This window comes from Phaenicophaeus curvirostris, chromosome 26 (genome assembly GCF_032191515.1).
Source record: "Phaenicophaeus curvirostris isolate KB17595 chromosome 26, BPBGC_Pcur_1.0, whole genome shotgun sequence".
Classification (NCBI taxonomy): Eukaryota; Metazoa; Chordata; class Aves; order Cuculiformes; family Cuculidae; genus Phaenicophaeus; species Phaenicophaeus curvirostris.
The window spans coordinates 989,382-1,008,251 of NC_091417.1; the positions used below are offsets into that span (position 1 = coordinate 989,382).

The 18,870-nt window shown below is 51.8% G+C and overlaps 1 protein-coding gene across 1 annotated transcript; it reads right to left on the bottom strand.

Moving 5' to 3' along the window:
- Positions 1–458: 458 nt before the first annotated feature.
- Positions 459–15,946, bottom strand: CRHR1 (corticotropin releasing hormone receptor 1). The gene is made up of 12 exons (XM_069877023.1): positions 15,839–15,946; positions 10,039–10,158; positions 8,204–8,289; positions 7,038–7,144; positions 6,555–6,675; positions 6,040–6,193; positions 5,370–5,430; positions 4,383–4,455; positions 3,143–3,228; positions 2,283–2,418; positions 2,037–2,078; positions 459–1,673 (listed from the first exon to the last, which is right to left on the bottom strand). The coding sequence occupies exons 1-12, from the start codon at positions 15,927–15,929 to the stop codon at positions 1,533–1,535; spliced, it is 1,218 nt and encodes a 405-aa protein (XP_069733124.1). The 5' UTR covers positions 15,930–15,946; the 3' UTR covers positions 459–1,532.
- Positions 15,947–18,870: the final 2,924 nt, after the last annotated feature.

Below are 18,870 nucleotides of genomic sequence, written 5' to 3' on the forward strand. Positions count from 1 at the left end.
TATTTGCTTCAAGCTACAGAATTTCTTGAATGCTTAAAGGTTTTAGCCTATGCCTCACTGAAAAGAAAAAAAAGGAAAGCTTTTACTCCTTTCTGGTGGTGTATCCCAGAGAAATAATTCAAAGATGATTCAGCTTCCCCAGGGCAGGGAATACTTACACTTGTTCTTCATAGTGGGGAAACTGAGGCACAGAAGAGTGAAGGGACTCATACCAGACCCTGCACGGCTCCAGTGGCAAAATCCCTGGGATGCAGAGAGCAAACTTAGCTTGTAACCCCTCCAGCAACCCCCCGTCAGCCCGAGTAGCCCCAGGCCTCAAACACGGTGGGAAAAGCGTGGCTCTGAGGAGACAAGGGCAAACCTCTTCTCCTTGCTTCGCCTTCTCTGTTCAGCTGCTTCTGGTGACCATCAGAAACTGGGCAGCAGAGGTGGATCAGGGACGTGGGGGACCTGGGAGCTGCACGGGAGACAGTCTGTGGTCCCCAGAGGGGAGGCTGCCGCTCCGCCAAGGCACTTAACCCAGTGTGGGAATGATTTGGCCCCATCCCCTGCATAAGAGCAAGGAGCAGCTTTGGCACTGAGTCTGCCTGCATAGGTAAATCAGAGCAGGGAGGGGAGCGAAGCCACAGCGCGTCCCCCAGGGAGCCACCTTTCTGAGCCACCACTTTGCTGCAGCTCTCCCTCGCCTTTCCACCCCTTCACACGGGCACGTAGCCAACCAGGGGCTTTGCAAAGACCTACAGACCCATCTAGGCTGGGATGGACCACAGGATCAACTAAACTTCATGCCTTCCTTCAGACCGAGCCCTCTCCCTGTGGCTGTACAGAGCCCCTGGGATCCATCCCCATCCCCTGCATGGTTCCCTCCCTTCTCCCATCCCATTGCTCTGCCCCACATCCTCGGTGCTGAGGAGCGAAATGACCTGGTTGGACCAAGCAGAAGTTATAGGACCTGCTGGGGACCTGGTGAGGAACAGGAGAAAGGCTCAAAAAACCCCAGTGGTACAAAAGAAAATCCATATAAAGCAACATCTGCAATCAGTCCAGGCTTTCCATCCCTTCCTCACCAACCCAGAGGGCTTTAGACCCCGCCATGACCGCCCCAGCACGCGCTCACTGGGAGGCCGAGCCAACTGCCCCAGGGATCAACCCCGTCATGTGTCCCAACAATGTCCTGGTGTCCTGTCACCTCAAAGCAGTGACAAACTCGAGAGGAAACGATGGGACAGAGGGCACTGTGCCCAGAATGGGAGCAGACATGGAAGCTGCTGCAACTTCTCCAGGCTCCTCCAGCTCTTTCTGCCACCCCAGCAGGTCACACTCCGAAGAGACAACAAAGCAGTGTCTCTGCTCTCCTATCCTACAGCTCTGCCTCACCAAGCAGGACAGGATCTTCTGTGGGTTTCCCATTGCTGCAGTGAGTTTGTGTGTCCTCTGCAGGACTGGTGGGTGCAGGCAGGAGGCAGCTCCTGTGCTGTCCCACACAGCAGGAACGTCGGCTTCCCCATCCCATCTGGCAGCTCGCTCCCGGCTCAGACAGCTGAGGACTGTTTGATGCTGTGGAAGCTGACACGGGTCGGGGAGGTGGGGATGGACATGGCCCGAGCCACACGGGCGCGGATGGAGTGCTTGTCCTGCCACCGGTGCCACCGCTTCCGTACAGCTGATCGGACCTGGGTGACAGAGTGTGAGACAGGAGAAGACATTTGGTCACCATGCAGCTGTCACAAGATGTTCAGAGGCACCAGCCATCCTCATCCTCAGTGTTTCAACCAAAAATGCAACTGAATGCTTAGCTCCCAGCAGGCAGGGAGGGTCCCAGGAGCCCCTGTGACCTTCCAGGGCACCGAACCCTTGTTTGATTCAACACCAGTGGAATGCAGCCACTGCAGTTGTGAAGAGAGGTGAACCCAACCAACGGTGCCTCTGAACACAAACAGAAACAAGAGGGAGAAACAAATCTGAGCAGGGAGCCGGCGTCTCACACACAGCATCAGATGCTGCGATGGGCTGGGAGAGGTGCAGGTGGTGCTCACCTCACTGTTCAAGAAGCAGTAGAAGACAGAGACGAAGAAGCCCTGGAGGGAGACAAGCAGCAGAGTCACTGTGGAGCTATGGCCAGCAGCCACCCCCACGGTCAGGAGCTTTGGAGGAGCCCTGGGATTCGGGGAGCTCTGTTTTCAAGAGGGGCCAGGAGTGGGGCGAGGCATCAGCCACAGGATGGGCTCCTCCACATCTCTTGCCGGGGAGCGTAGAACCTAAGAAAATGTGGGAGACCATACCTGGAAGGACTCTAGAAATGAGTTGAAGTAGATGAAGACGATCCTGGAGATCTCATCCTCCCCTGGGTTGACAAAGAACAGCATGTAGGTGATTCCCAGCAAGGGCAGCAGCACCAGCGTGGCCTTGACTGCTTTCCTAGGAAGAAAACATGGACCAGAGCTGCTGCAGTGCAGCCTTGGGCACAGGGACTCTCCGCAGCACCAGCACAGCCAGGACTGCTCTGGCTGGGTCTGGAAAAAGCCATGCCCAGGGGAAGATGGAGCAGAGCTGGGCTCTTTTCCAATGCGATCCTTGAATGACAGGGCTGGGTTGAGAACTGGACACCTTCTGTGGTTTCTCCATCCAGAAAAGGGCAGTGGATAGTGGAAGCCTGACCTTGAGCCAGTGGGAAATGATTGCTTGGCTGATCTAGGGCTCGATTAAAAAGGAATTAAGGAGGATAAAATAATTCACACCCTTCAACGTAGGTTTATGAAAAACTTATCCGAGCTAATTAATTTGATATCTTTTCCTGATGAGATTACAAATGCGGTTTGTGAAAAGTAACAGTGCTGATGCCACAGAATGTGGGCAGGATTGGGGCTTGGCTTCTCATTCATTTGGATTAGGGGACAGGAACAATGCCAAGTCAGCAGTTTTTAAAGATCCTGTTAATGCACCAATTCCAACAACAGCTGAACGCAGGAAAAGTTGTCCCTGGCAGGTCTGGATTGGGCAGGAATGGGGCATGGGATCCATGACCTGTGCTGCATCGCCGAGGTAGCCCCTTGATACTTGGCTGATGGGGCTGTTCCTGTCCTCTCCTAATCATCCTCATGCAGTTTCTGGGTCTGCTTTCTGCAGTCACTCATGCTCTTACCTGTACTGTATCGTCTCTGATGTGGTCGAAGCTCGGAGCTTCGTCATGAGGATTCGGACAATGTTGAACAGAAAGATGAAGTTGATCTGGAAGGAAGAGGCCACCTGCTCAGAGTCTGCTTCCACAATGTTCCCTCCTATTTCCACAGGGGAGGTAATGGGCCATGCTAGGGAAAATGGGAATGTTTCCTCTTGAACCTGAGCTACTGCCTTCCACGCACTGGGATGGGACACCTGCATTTATCGTTTTTAAAGCACTTTAGGAGTCTGTTTGGGGGAGTGGGAGCAGCAGGGCACACGAGGAGATGGGTGAAGAAGGGCAAGCACTACAGAAAGGGATAAAGGTGAGAAAGTTGGAGGGAGAGGAGGAATATAAGGTGACCAAAGGGATTTTGGGACAGTGGCTGCCATCACAGCAAGAAGCCTCCTGGCTGCTCTCCCAGCTGCCAAACTACTAATGAGGGCACGGGGAGGTGTCACTGGGAGCTGAGCACAATTGACACAAATTAGAAGTGGCCTGGCCACCTGACAGGCTGGGAAATGAGAAGCTGATTCAATTATTCAGCGAGGCCAGTTGGTGCTGGTGATTAGTCAAGTTTTCACCGTGTTGGGCAAGGAGGGAGGAAAAGGTGTGGGACATTATGCACGGCCCTGCCCCTGGAGAGGGAAAACAGGTTGGACCTCCAGCACTGCTGCTTATGACCTGCCAGCACCGCCCCTGTTTGTCCCTTCCCAAAAGGGCTAAGCTTCAACAAATCATGCTCCATGTGACCCCTGGTTCAAGCATCACAGCTCAACCAAAGGCCCCAAGCAAAGCGATGCGGATCAGAGAATGGAATTGAGGTCCACCAGCTGCTGGAAATGCTTAGCAAAGTGCCCACCTGCACCTAAGTAGACCGTGGCGGGGATGGAGGGACGTACTGGTGCACGGGGGAGTCTGCCAGCGGGAGCATCCCCATCAGAGCGAGGCCTCAAGGCTCCTTTTCATGCCCATCCCAAGCCAGCAGGATCCATGGATGCTATTTCTCACTGAGGGTTAGGTGCCCAAATTTGCTGAAGGCGCAGTTTGGATGAGGGGACCTGGGCTTGCGGGCGAGCGGCATTGGTGCCGTGGGGCATCGTAGCCACCTGCAGCGAGGCGATGCTCAAGGAGGGGACGAGAACCCGCTCAGGCATGGCCCCATCCCATGTGCAGAAAGGAAGGACCCTACATTTCGCAAGTACAGTCGCTTTGCTCTTACCAGAAGCACCAGGATCATGGGGCCCTGGTAAATGTAGTCGGTATAAACTCCCGCTCGCTTCCCAAACCAGCACCTGCAAGGTAAGGACAAGCAGTGTGGGGGACGTGCAGGATCAGGGACAAGCCTGCAGTGAGAGTGACCTGGATTTCCTCCTGCCCTAGCACAGCCTCTAAGTCACTGCCCACAGGGTGAGAGCACTACAGCTTAAGTTGTTGTAGCCGCTATGGAAGAGCTTCCCCAGGAACCCAAGAGAAGAAGGTGCGTGGGGGCTGGTGGGGATGTTTATGGGTCCTGCATGAAAGTGGGAACTTGTTGTAGCATAAACAAGGACAATCTTACACGCACACAGCTCTGGGACGGCTTTGTCCCCAGCAAACCCTGCGTATCCGTGTCCTGGGAGCACCTTGCTGGGTTTGGTTAAATCAGTGCAGTGTCTGCGTGTGTAGCGCAGGGCTGCTGAAATCAGGGAGCAAAATAACATCAACAAACAAGACAAGCTGCCATTCATCTAACCAGGCTCCTTTTAACTCCCCAGCCCACGTGATGAATTCTCAGGTGCCTGTTAAGTCCTCTGTTAGCAAGTCTCCATGAAAATGGCTTAGGTGGCAGCAGCCGCCATCTCTGCTGGTAGATTAAATCCCAGCTTCATTTAGCAAACACCTTGTAGGAGCTCTGGCTTAATCTTGCCTTTTTCCCCTTATAAAAAAAAATTTAAAAAAAAATCTCATTTGCCCTTTGAAGAGAAAAACACAGTGGCAGACGGTTGCAGGCGGGGCTCATGCAGCAGAGAGCAGAAAGGTGGGATAAAAGAAAGAACGGAAGACTATTATCCTTTTTCCTCCCATCCTTGCCACGTTCCCTGCCTTGTTTCAGCCCTTCCAGGCGAGATCTGTGCCTGCCACAGCCCCTGGTATCACTGATCTCTGGGGAACTGGGACAGAAAGGAGAAGGGGGAAGGAGAGCAATCGATCAGTCAATCACACTCACTTCTCGTTGTCGTAGTACAGCTTCCCGATGGCCCAGGCGACGATGATGGGAAAGGGGATACCTGCAGAGGAACACACAGATGAGTCTCAGGGGTGCAATGTTGCCACAAAATTATGCTGTAACATAACCACTGCTCTGGGCAACCTGGGACAGGGCCTCCCTACCCTCCGCATGAAGAATTTCTTCCTAATGTCTAATTTAAATCTTCCCTCTTCCAATTTAAAGCCATTCTCCCTCATCCCATCCTTGCATTCCTTGATCAAGAGCTTCTCCCCAGCTTTCCTGGAGCCCCTTCTTGTTACTGGAAGCTGCTCTAAGGTCTCCCTGCAGCCTTCTCTTCTCCAGGCTGAACAACCCCAGCTCTCTCAGCCTGTCCTCATAGCAGATGCTCCAGCCCTCGGATCCCCTTTGTGGCCTCCTCTGGAGCTGTTTCAACACTTCCATCTCCTTCTTCTGATGGGGATTCCAGAACTGGGCACAGGACTCCAGGTGCGGGTTCACAAGAGCGGAGTAGAGGGGTAGAATCCCCTCCCTAGCCCTGCTGGCCATGCAAATCCCATCCATTTGCTCAAATCAGCATTTTTGCAGCTATCTGGGTGCAAGAAGAGCTGGAGCAGAGGATGGAGGTGGGCTAAAAGCTGGTGGGTGAAGGGGAAATCCTGGTACTTACACCAGCCGATGCAGATGAACATCCACTTGCGGAGCTTGTCTGTGGAGTAGGTGAGCACGATGGCTGTGTGCAGGTAGCAGCCCTCACCAAACATCCAGAAGAAGTTGGTGACGTGAAAATAATTGTAGGCAGCAGTGACCAAGCGGCACCAGACCTGCCAGGGCAGTTGGGAGGAGACAGAGAGAGTGGAGAGCAGAGCTACTTAGAGAGAGCACCTTCCCCCTTGGCCGTGTCCAAAAAAAGGCCACGACTGCTGCTTCTTCAGAGAGTCTCTGCTGCCTTGCTAAGAGACAACATCACCTCTGATGCCACAGTGATGAATCTGAGGCACAGACCCAGCAGAGCAATCAAATCTGGGTTTCTCATAAGCCTGGGTGGTCCTCCAACCACCAAGCAACCCTATCTGGCCTCTCAAGCTGCTTCTGTGGCCTCCTGTCTAGGGTCCTCGGGCTACCCACACACCTGAGCCACTCAAGGCTGGGCTCAGGCCAGCTGCCCAGCAGAGCTGCACCTACCACGTTGCTCTCATGCACCTCTGGGTTCATTGTTAGCTGCACCACAAACCACGTGGCGTTGCGTAGGATGAAGGCTGTGATCAGGTTCCAGTGGATGATATTTCTCAGGCATCGGATGCTCCTGGAGAAGAGGGGACAAAGAACCATCAGAGTGCACTGAGCATCCCAGGCTGGCCATGTGTGACCTGGAGCGCAGGGCTGTTTGCGGAGCTGAATGTCTGTGTTGGGACCCCAAGGGTGAGCTGGGCAGGACCAAGGCCAGGAGGCAAAAGGCACCAAAGATGACCCTCTGCCTCCATAACATTGTGCTTTTAAAAAGCAGCAGAAGGAAAATAATCCTGAGATAGTCACGATCCCTCCAGACTAGACAGCAACAGCCACGGGGGAGTTAAAAATACAGGGTACATGCCCAGCCCTGGGGCTTTGGGGGGCATCTCTGGGCTCATCCCCCAGAAGAAGCAGAGCCGTGGCTCAACCACTCACCGCAGGCGCATGAAGAGGATGAAGGCCACGAGGAGGGCCCCCAGCGAGATGCAGTGCCCCAGGTAGTTGATGATGACTGCGACGTGGTAGTGCAGCTTGCTCTTCTTCTGTTGGAGGAAGAGGGGGAGGGAGTCAGCAGCAGCCCCAGGCACCACCACAAACCCACCTTCCCCACCACATCACTTCCAAGAGCTGCGCTGCAAATCTGGGGTCTTCTTTGTTTTCAGAAAGCAACTGGAATCCACCTGGTGCAGGGCAGTGGAGATGGGGCTGGGAGGATGGGGCTAACAGGGATAGGAGAGCCTGATGCTGTGAAGGGCTCCAGTATTTCACATTCTACCCACGCAGGTCATCTCATAAATGCCACCCCTCCATCGCTCCAGCTCAGCACTGGGGCATCCGGAACCCATCGATGGGGAAACCCTGCTGAAATCCAGCTGAGCTCACTGGCAACACAACATCTGATGTCTCAGTTCATTCCCTGCTGCCCTGGGGGCAGCTGAGAGGCTGGGATGAATTTGGGCAGAAGGAGTAGGGGATCTTGGGAAGGTGTGAGTGATAATTAAATTAATTGATCGCTCCTGCTGTTAAGCACTCACCCAGCCTGTGAATTAGCAATTAACTGAGTGAGAAAACCATTACTGGCAAGAGATATCAACATCTTAAATACCAGAGGTGGTATCAACTGTAAATGAACAGCCCTATCCCTTCTTCTCTGCTCTGAGGGGTGCCTTGACCTACTCAAGGGCTTGCAATTCTTGGTCCTCATTTTTTTTTTTATCCCTTTTAGCTTCCTAAAAGTCTTCGTTGCTAGCAGAGAGGGACAGGGTTTGCAGAGTGCTTGTGTTAGGAGGGAGCTGGAGGAGGGTGACGAGGCTGGAGGGCATGATGATCTGCACTCCGTGGGGACAGGACACCTCGTGCTGCAAATCCTCTTGGGTTTTTAACAGGGAAGTAAAGAGGCATAGCTTTATTTTTGGAGGGGAGTGAAAACGCAGATGACGAAGGGGGTCATATATCTGCTGCATGCAACCTTGTATCTGTGATGCTTCTGCACGCCATGAGCTCCCTTGGGCCTCTCCTGGATGCTGTTGCTTTTCAAAACTCCATTCTTTGTCCCTCACCATCCTGCCAAGTGCTCAGCTGAGGGGCTGCCAAGGCCCTACCTCCTCGCTGAGGATCTCCTGGCACTGGGAATAGTTGACCCGAGCTGCCCAGCTCCCGTTAGCGAGACACTCCCTGTAGCCATTATCTGAAAGAGAGGGTGCACGTCCAAGGGTTAGTGGTGCGTGAGGATGGGCACGAAGATCTGACCTGAGGGGGTCACTGGCATCAAACCAGTGGCATCTTTTTCTTTAAAGCCAGCTCAGGAGCTGCCTTGGTTGTGATTGCAGAGCCAAAATCCTTAGAACATTTCAAACCCGCTCAAGGGCTTTAGGACCACACCAGCTCTGCCTCTCGGTGCTGAGGGACCTCGATGCCTCCTGCGACTGGGATGCAGTGGGAGCAGCATGAGTTCCACTCTCCTTTTCCCCTCCTCTGTGCTGTTTGCACAAGTGATCTCATGCCACCCCTGCTGCAACAGCAGGGTGAAGCTTTCTCTTCTCTCCCTGAATTAGGAGCATTCTTCACTTCCCAACAAGGGTGGTGAGTGGCGAGGTTAATTGGGAAGGAATGACCACGACAGCCCTGGAGCAGGCTGCGATTAGCATCAGCACCAGGGTGACCGGGCGATGCTGGGCTTCTGCTCCGAACAGGAAAGACCGTGAGCCTCATCAGGGTGATGAGATGGAACAGGGATGGGGATGGATGCAAAGAGACTCATCGACAGCAGCATCTTGGCTTGTATCAAAAAAGGTGTTGCCAGCAGGACCAGGGAAGTTATTCTCCCCTTGAGTACTGTGTTCAGTTTTGGGCTCCTCACTAGAAGAAAGACATTTTGGTCCTGGAGCACGTCCAGAGAAGAGCAAGCAAACTGGTGAAGGGGCTGCAAAACAAGTCTTACATGGAGCGACTGAGGGAACTGGGAGAAGAGGAGACTGAGGGGAGATCTTATTGCTCTCTACAACTACCTAAAAAGAGGTTGCAGAGAGTTGGGTGTTGGTCTCTTCTCCCAACTCACAGGCAATAGGATGAGAGGGAATGGTGTCAAGCTGCATCAGGGGAAGTTTAGATTAGACATTAGGAAAAATTTCTTCAAAGAAAGGGTTCTCAGGCACTGGCAGAGGCTGCCCAGGGAGGTGGTTGAGTCATCATCCCTGGAGGTGTTTAGAAGTTGGGTAGATGAGGTGCTTGGGGATATGATTTAGTAGTAGACACATACAGTTGGAGTTGATGATCTCTGAGGTCTCTTGCAACCTCATGATTCTATGATTCTATGACTCCCACAACGGCACAAGTGGCATTGCAAAGCAGGAGCTGAATTGCATGTAATCTTCCACTATGGCAGAAAGGTGTGGGATGGTAAAAATGATGTTTTCTGCAGGAACACGATGTTTCACCAGAAGCAGCGCTTGGGTGGTCAGCTCAGCTGCGTGTGAGAAATGGCTTTGGGCACCTTTCAAATGCCTTCACTTCCTCCTCTGCTCCCATCATCAGAAGTGACAACACAGTCACCCATGCCAGGAGAGGATGAGCCACAAGGTCTCTCAGTCCTTGTTCAGCTGGGGGTTGCAGACCTCTGTGCCACCCCCAACAGACGGGCAGGCTCACTCCTCTTCCCCTGTCCCAAAGATGGGGACATCAGCCCTCTCCCCCTTCACGGGGGCGCATCCAGGAGGATCTGCTTATAAAGCTGCTGCCGTGAAACTACCCTCCCATAAATTTGGGATATGAGGGCTTTTCTTTTTTTGTTTGGTTGATGGATCCCCAAGAGCCTGTCAACGAGCTCTGGAAGCAGAGTCACACTGTCCCTTGTGCCCCCGCAGCCCCTGATGCACACGGCTCTCTGAACTCGCCCACCCCTTGTCCACCACGTCCCCACCAGAGCTGTTCCTCTTACTCGTGGTGTTGTACCGCACACCGTAGAAATATTCAGGGCAGGGGCGAGCTACCAGCTGTCCCACAGCGCTGCGGGGCCAACACGTGCCAATCAGGTCTACTGAGGCGTTGCACTGAGGACCTGTAGGGAAGAAGATCAGAGAGTTTGAGAAGGTCTGTGGGTCACTGTGGAACATCTCCAGCCCGTTGAAGGGTTCCCAGAAAACTGGGGCTGGAGTCCCAGTTGAACGGGTAGGTTGCTGCAAGCTCAGGCCCAAGAACAGCATCATGGTAGACACCAAGCAGGGTCTGTGTCAGGACTCCCCAAGAGGTGGTTGATCCATACTGGCCATGACTGTGGCCTCAGTCCTCTCTGAGCACCTGGGCTAAGCTCTGGCACAAGCCTGCTTTTCTGACCCAGCTTCCTAAGTCAGCTTGGGGTTCCCTGGCCCTGGTCTTCCAGCCGTGCTTCCTTCAGCCCCACAACAGCCAGCAATAAACAAGATTTTCTCTTTCCCAGTGGTGATCACAGCCTGGTGCTGCTGGGACGCTTCTAAGAGCCCCTCCAGTCTTCTCACACCTCTTAGCTGTTCTGGTTGGTCTCTTCCAGCCTTTCCCAGGAAGAAAACTCCAAGTCTGCTGCTGCTATTTTAGATTTCAGGCAGGATTTGTGTGCTTTTCCCAGCTACACAACTATGCTAACGTAAGCATTAGGTAGGCCAGATTGCAGGCTTTTTTATGTATAATTTTTGTATATTTAGAACAACATGTACTGTAGCTAAATACGTCCCAGCTACATCTCACAGCGAAGTTGGAAGCACAACGGCTGTGATGTATCCATACAATACAGTCGTTTACAGGCAGTAGATGAGTGGGCAGCAAAGCCTGGAAGGGGCAGAGTTGAGCGCAAACCAGTGCTGGGTACCAGAGATGTTTGTGCTGTCGGCGCAGAAACAGCCATTGCCATTTTCTAAGACAGAACATCCCAATTCACAGCTCTCCGGGTGTGAGAACACAGCGTTTCCTCTCCCCCTGGACTCGATGGTTACGTGAACGCTTTTCCCAAAACTCCCTATGGATACAACTGGCTAAAGTGTGGCCAAACAAAAAGGCAAAATGCCGTGTTATTAGTATGATGAAGAGTTTCATGGAGGAAGCTTTGCTTTCGTTGATGAGCTGAAAAATCAGCTCCTTGATTTCCTGGGATGCTCGCAGAGCAAGTTTTCCAGTTGAGGAAAAGGAAGGTTTTCTTCAAACATCTTTGTGAGGGAAAACAATTTCCGAGGCTGTGAGCTGGGGAAGCAGCCGAGTGTGGTGAGCGATACCTTCTGCCTTCCATAACTCATAGTGAGAAATTAATTTTAACGCTGACCTTTGCTTTTAGCTTCGCTAATGTGTGTGGTTGCTGCGGCAACCTTCGCTTTAACTTAACTGTTTTAAGCCTGTGCTTCTTAGGAAATAAAGTACGTTTAATTACACGTAGTGTGTGTGCCTGTGCTTGTCTATATCCATGAGCATTTGTTGTGCTCCTCAGTTGTTTGAGTTCAAATTTGACAGAGAAATAGAGGGTCACCAAAAATGAAGCCCCTGTTTAAAATTTTATGACAGAATTCATCCAGGGAGAGAAAAGACAACGGTAATTGCTTCAGCTAAGGAGAAAGTTAAATTGCAAGTGCTCTACCTGTTGGCCACCTGGGAATCCACTCAGGTGAGAAGCTGCTGGAATAGGAAAAACTTCACTTTGAACAACCCAGCACAGAAAAATGGGGCTTAGGCAGCATTTTAAAAAATACCAAGCAGTCCTCCCAAGCATTCAAGTTCCATGATTCTCAATGTAAAATAATTACACTGGCTAATTAAGCATTATGATAGCAAAATGTCTTCGTAATGAATTTTCATCTTGTAGCTATTCACCATCACTGATTGTCCCCGTGGGACTTGGCTGTTATTCTGGAGAAGAACGAACAGGAGACATCAAACCTGGCTTCCGCCACTGGTATTTGATGCATCTGCTCAAGGTCATCACTTAAGACTGATCCATGTAGAGCTTATGTAGAGCATATGTATTAATTAAACATAGAAGCATACAATGGTTTAGGTTGGAAGGGAACTTTACAGGTCATGTAGCCCAACCCCTCTGCAGTGAGGGACGTCTCAGCAGGGACAACTTCAACTCAATCAGGTTGCTCACAGCCCCATCCAACCGGACCTGGAATGTTTCCAGAGATGGAGCACAGACCACCTCTCTGGGCAACCTGTGCCCGTGTTGCACCACCCTCAGCGTGAAAAATTTCTTCCCAATATCTAGACTAAACTTCTCTTTTTTCAGTTTAAACCCATTACCCTTTGTCCTGTTGCTACAGGCCCTGCTAAAAAGTTTTTCCCCATCTTTCTTTCTTTCAGCCCCCTTTAAGTACTGAAAGGCTGCAGTGAAGTCTCCGTGGAGTCTTCTCCAACCTGAACAACCCCAACTCTCTCAGCCTCTCTTCTTATGGGAAGTGTTCCAGACCTCTGATCATTTTTGTGACCTCCTCTGGACCTGCTCCAACAGGTCCATGTCTTTCCTGTGCTGAGGGCTCCAGAATATATAACAACATAATATAAAATGCAGTGCATTGGTTTTGGGACATATCTTGTTCTCCTGATATGATCCATAGAGTGGTTGGTGGTGTGCTACTATCAACAGTAGCAGAAAGTGGTTTATTCCCTGGTATCATCTGGGCTTTGCTGGTGGGTGAGCAAAGAAGCATAATCCCTCTCTGGCAGAATTTTCCTAGCAGAGGCTTCTAGTTTGGCTACAACTGAACAGAGTAGCTGGCAATGATTCTATTGCATCCAGTCCAAAGTGCTACTTAACTGCTGTAGCTGCCGCTCATGCTGAGATGTGCCAGGATACAGTTTCCTACCAGAAAATCTCATCACCTTCTTCCCTCCTCCACTACAGTAAAATCTATGAATATAAGCAAGTTCCTATAGACATCTCTGTTTCTTAGAATGGCTTTGTCGATAAAAGTAGATGCTTAAAACATTATATTTCCATATAGATGAGCTCAGATTTCTCAGTTCTCAGACCTGCCCCACCACCACTGCTCCCCCTCAGTGCTAATCCCTGCCAGGACTCACTCTTTAGCCCCTCTTTTATCAGAATTTCTGCCGTGGTGGCAGAGATGCCAATGAGGCTGAAGGGAAAAAGAGGTGCTGATGTTGCTAATTTGACCTTTATGAATTTCAGTGCGAGTCTTTCCCCAGAGGAGTTGGTGAATGAATGAAGCAGCAGCAGCATGAGGAGGGACTGCTGGAGCAGCGTCAGCGGTCTGGGGTGCGGAGCCGGAGCAGGTGGAAAGTCTCTTGGTCAAACTGTCACTCACTGTGAAACGTGTTTCCAAACCTGATAAAGCACCTGTGAAAGAAATGCTCTCATCGCTCACTGCTCTCCTCTGCTGGACCAACTTGTTTTGCTTTATCAAAGCACAAAGCTATGTTCCCTTCTCCTCCTTGAAAAAAACCCCTCCACTTAAGTCAAAAAAGGCATTTCTATTCAGCTCTGCCTGGCTTTGGTGTAATTTTCCTTTGCTTTAGGTGAACTTGCCATGGCAGGAAATATTTATCTCCTGTGAGGGAATCAGCTCTGCTTCCCCCTCTCTCCTGGGCACACACACAGGGCTCAGAGTAACAATTTCTTGTGATAAACTGTTATACAGCTTAAAGCAGTGAATCACGCAGCCAGGACCAGCTGGGACTGTCAGCAACTGGGTACCAACTCCTTGGGCTGATCCAAGTTTGAACACTGTGAACAGCAAAACAACCTCAGGAGCACTCCAAGGCCGCTCTGCTCGAGTGCTTTCTGCTGGGCTGCTGTGGAAAAGCCTCATCTATTAATTAAGAGGCTTTTCCATCTGCTCAGTTTCCCTCTTTCCTTCCCCAGGGAAGTGCCACGACAGGAGCGCCCCTGCAGCTGCAGCAGGATGCTTTGCCCTGATGGGTGAAGTGACCTTGTCCCTCTCTGATGGGCTTTGTGGCAGAGCAAGGTGAGAAGCAGCTGCACGCAGACCCTGGGGAGCTGAAATCATCAGGAAGACAAATTAGAGGGCTGTAGGCAATCTGTAGGCTGGGAGCCCTTGGGACACACCCCTATCCAACCCGAATAAGGGATGCAGATCTTCGCTGTGTTCCTTTCCAAACATAATCTGGGAATTTCTTAGCTTTCAGATGTTTGGCGGTGCAGCTGACCCAACTTTCCTAAAGCACCACGATGACCCCAAATCCAGCCTGATCCAATTTCTGCCTGGAGGAGAAAATATTCACTGCTACTGAGGAAAGCCGCGTTTCTGATGGAGCGGCCAGTTGCGCATGGTTGCCCATGAATCCCAGCACTGGCCAGAATCGGGGGCTCACTAAGAAGTATTTTTGATGCACTCCAAAAGTACCAGGTTGAACTGTGCCTGTGCAAGGAGCCTGAATGCAGAGGACACTGCCCTGCACTGGGGACAGTGTGTTTAAAGGAAGGTGGCTAAATCAATGCTGATAAGAGGGAAGGACAAGGGAGCTCTGGGGGGGCTCCACTTCCTAGGATGAGAGTTTGCTTGCAATCCCTGCCCAGAGCCCATCATCTCGTGTCTCTCACCACCACACTGTTGTGAGCAGCGACTTTTCCAGTTCAGTGCATGTGCCTCAAAGTTCTGGCAGCCTGGTGATATCACTGTCCAGCCATGCATCCTCAGTAAAAAGTGTGAAATGAAATGATGAAGGAACTGGTCACCCCAGAGAGGAGGAGAGCCCATGCTGGGCTGTTTTTCGGAGGATGGATGCTGCACACAGGCAAGAGGCAAGGGCTGTCTGTGTATCCAGCTGATGCCCTGCTGAGCTGCGTGCTGGAGGATCTCTGGTTTCGTGTTATCGACATGTGCCATTTCCCAAGGGTTACGCAGACATTAACAAATTAAGTCTCACGGCCTTGCTGCAATTCTCATTAGCGTCATCCTAACAGCTCTCCATGTTAAATAGCCTCAAAACAAAGTTTCCAGTTTTGTAAATATCCCTCCTTGGGAATTGCTGCCTGACTCAGCCAGGGCTTAAATGGACCCCAAGGATAAGGGCTGGCGCTGAGCTCCACGCACCAAGCAGCAGACTAAGACAATTAGTTTCATCTCTACTTCTTGTTCTAAGCCCCCTCTCAGAGCTGGAAGCGGCTCTCAAGTGTGCCAGCCCCTTCCCAGATTACTGAGTCACTGGGGGATGACAGTTTGCATGTGTGGAGGTGCTGGAAGTTCTGTGAATCTGAAGCCTATCACGTTCCTAGGTGACTGGGCACTGAGTGTACTAACTCCTGCTTGGATTCATGCTGATAAATCCCTATAGATCAAAACCCAATCCTTGCAGAAAGCAGCACCCACTGCTTGAGGCTGGTGGCAACTGCAGGGCACATCCATCTGCACAGCCACAGAAGTGTTTCCCCCTCTCCCGTGGGCTCAGGAGGCTTCAGCAGTGGGTGACCAAGGCCATGAGTTGGGCACAAGGAGGCTCAGGGACCTACCTGCCGCCCTGGGTCGTGCTGTTCATCACAGAAAGTCCCTGCACTGCTTGGCCAGTGCTTCTGTGGGTCAGACCCCATGGAGCTGGGCGCACGATGCACCAGGGAAGATGAGCAAGAAGAAAACAAAAGCTATTTTTCACAGCCTACCATGGCCAAGGACAAGCATCATGCTGAGCACAGGGCTGAAAACTTTAGAGAGCAAAACACACAAGTGATGACCAGATTTCTTGTCTGCAGCAGACAATACACTAGGAGTGGTGAGCATGGGCTGGGGACACAGGACACTCACCTGTGTAGTTTGTGACCGGCAGCAGGCTCTCGCAGTACTGCTCTTGGATGGAGGCTGCAACTGGGCTGTCCCAAAGGAGAAACGCCTGCATGGGGAGAGAGCAGAGCACAGGCAGAGTTATATGGGGAACACAGCACTTCCCCAGCCCCAAGTCCCTCTGTGCACGTGGCAGTGGGTGGGTTAATCCATGGAGCTTGTCCATCTCTTGGTGGATGCCACCCCCAAAGCTGCACAATGGATTCGTACTGGGTTTCCCAACCCAGAGGAGCTGGGCTTAGCCAGCCTGGGGCTGTGGGACTGATCCTCTCTGCTCTGTATCCCATCCACCAATCCTCTCCTGTCCCAAATATTCCCCTCAGCAAACCATACTGCAGCCCTGCACAGCCCCTGCTGGGTCACGGAGCTTCTGGTATTTAGCAATTTAATCAACACTTTTAGTTTTAGCATCTTTGCATCCTGAGAGCACACAAGGGAGACATGATGAGCCTAACACCACGCTCAGATTTTCAATACCTTATTAAAATCACAGCCTTGTAAGCTGTCAGTGGGAAGATGTTAATACACATCCTTAAGGAGATCTGATCCACAGTCAACCTGGTCTGACTAAAGCTTTTTTACAGGAGAAAGGCTTGTCTGCAGACACTGACATTCCCATTGCATTGGGAAGCATTGACCAGGATCGATCCCATCCCTTCTCCAAAGTGACTCCTGTGTGGCTTTACAGCTCTGCTGCAAGTGAAAACCATCGACTCTGTCTGCATGGGGAGCTATTCTGGAGAAGCTGCTTCTGAATTATTGTGCCTTTGCAGGAGTTTTGGGAAACTAAAACAGAGGAAGGCAATCGCAAGTGGAAGGCGGCAGAGGGACAACGCTGTTAGACCCAAGGCTCACCAGGGAGGCAGATCGGGGAAGGAGAGGAGCTGCTGTTTTGTGAAACACAGATTTCTATCAGAGCAGCTGCTTTCTCCTCTGGCTCAGAGATGGGTGACACGGGCTGATCCCCTCTGCTTAGGGAACGGATGCTGACGGTAGAGGTGTAACTCCATGTCTTGCACCCCAAGCCTGCCCTGCAAGGACTGACCAAACCCCTCAGAGGAAAACCCAGTGCTGAGTGATTGAATGGCAGAGCCGTGCTCTGAAACACAAGCACATACAGATCCCTTGGAAAATTTGATCCTGAACCAAGAGGCAAAAAGGCAGCAGCCTTCTCTGCTTGCAAGCGAGCTCCCAGTTCCTGGGGCAGAGGGCTTGAACACAGAACTGTGCGGAGTCAATACACTGAACAACAACCCCCGCCTTCCCCACCAGCCAGGCTGGTCCCTAATGCCTCATCTCCCATCCCGAGTGCCATTTACCTTCAAAACTGCTCTGGTTAGGGAGAAGATTGTCCTCTGCTTGCTGCTTAGCCGCATAAACGCTCGTTCCTCTTGCTGGCACACCCAGCAATCCCCTGTGCCTTACCAAAGCATCAGTAGGATTTATTCAGACACGGCGACAAGCTCAGCACCCACTTGCTCTTTTCCAAACAACTATTTACTGCCTTGGGAAGCTGGTTTTGACAGCAAAAGAGATGTCAGGCAGACATATAAATGGAGCTGAGAATAGCTTCTTTGTTATGACTGCTCCAGATGGCGTAGGGGATCTGGCAGCAACCCCTGCCCTGAGCACGGGTGCTGCATGAGGCTCCTTTTGCGCTGGTCCTGCAGGAGCTGGACACCACCTTGGTCTTTTTGCCAAAAGACGAGACCTCCCAAACTCCAAATGCATGTTAAGGGGGGTGTAGTAGTGTCAGCTCCTCTCTGTGTTGATGCCCGTGGCTGGTGCCCACCAGACCTGGTAGCTCTTTGCATGGGTAGCTGGGACATAAAGCTTCCTCCTCAAAGGGGCCAGGACAGTCTGTCTACCTGAACAGGCTCTCAAGTGTTAATTGGCTTTGTCTCTCCTGCTCCAGCCTTGCAGTGCCCGTTCTCCTTCCAGGCACAGGGAGAGGTCTTGGCACTGAGCAGCAGCACGGATCAAGCTACAGCTAGAGAGGTATGGATGGAGCACAGTCTCTGGCTCTTTGCAGGCTTTGTAAAGGAGCTGAAACTGCTACAGAAGGAAGGAAGAAAGAAAGAAAAAACGTTCCCCAAAACGAAACAACCCCTAAAAGCATTTTACCAGGCTCTGAGTCTTGTCTCACTGCAACGTGGCCAATGCTGTCTACAGAGGCAAAGGTTTTTTCCCCTCTCCTGTCAGCCCCAGCTCGAGGGGGATAAGCTGGGAAAGGCGGCAGCTCCAGGTGGATTTACACAAGCCAAAAGCATCCTGGTCTGGTACCCTGATGATCAGGCTCTCTATGTTTTGTCCTTTGACAGTTACTTGAACACCTCCCCAGGCTTTGCGGAGAGAGCAGGTCAAAGCTCCGTCCTTGAGGAGCTTCCCCGCCAGAGCATCGCTGCCGTAAGCGGCCACATGGCGCCCAGCGGGTCCCAGCCTGGAGCCAAACACACCTCAACAGCCTCCAAACAGCAGTGGGTCATGACTGGGCCAAAGAAAGAGCACGTCCCTCTGCCCTCCTGGCCCTGCTTTGACCAGGGCTACCGCAAATCACGCTCTGCGGTGAAGAACTCCTCTGTGACCTCTCTCAGACTGCCAAAAGCCTGGAGAGCTTCAGCTGAGCCTTCAGCTGCGTGGGGGAAAGAAAAGCAATCTGCTTCTCTAGAAGCAGCCACTTCACACAGAGGTCCTGATCTGCCTATGGGAGTTGGTCCTGTGGGGATGGTGGTTCTGCTGGGAGCTGCACAGGTCCCATGAGGCCCCCACACTGGCAGCAGCTTCTCCTCCAACAGGAGCCACAAAAGCCTTCCTACTGGACCAGGAGATGCAGCACAGTGGGCTGAGACAGTGTCAGCTCTTCAGCATGAGGAGGCTGGAGGGGTTTGTTGAAAGTAGGGATGTGAGCAGCAAAATCACACATACACACTCACACACGGCGTCAATCTCTGTGACCTTCCACTGACCTAGCAGCAAAATTCAATTAATAACAATTA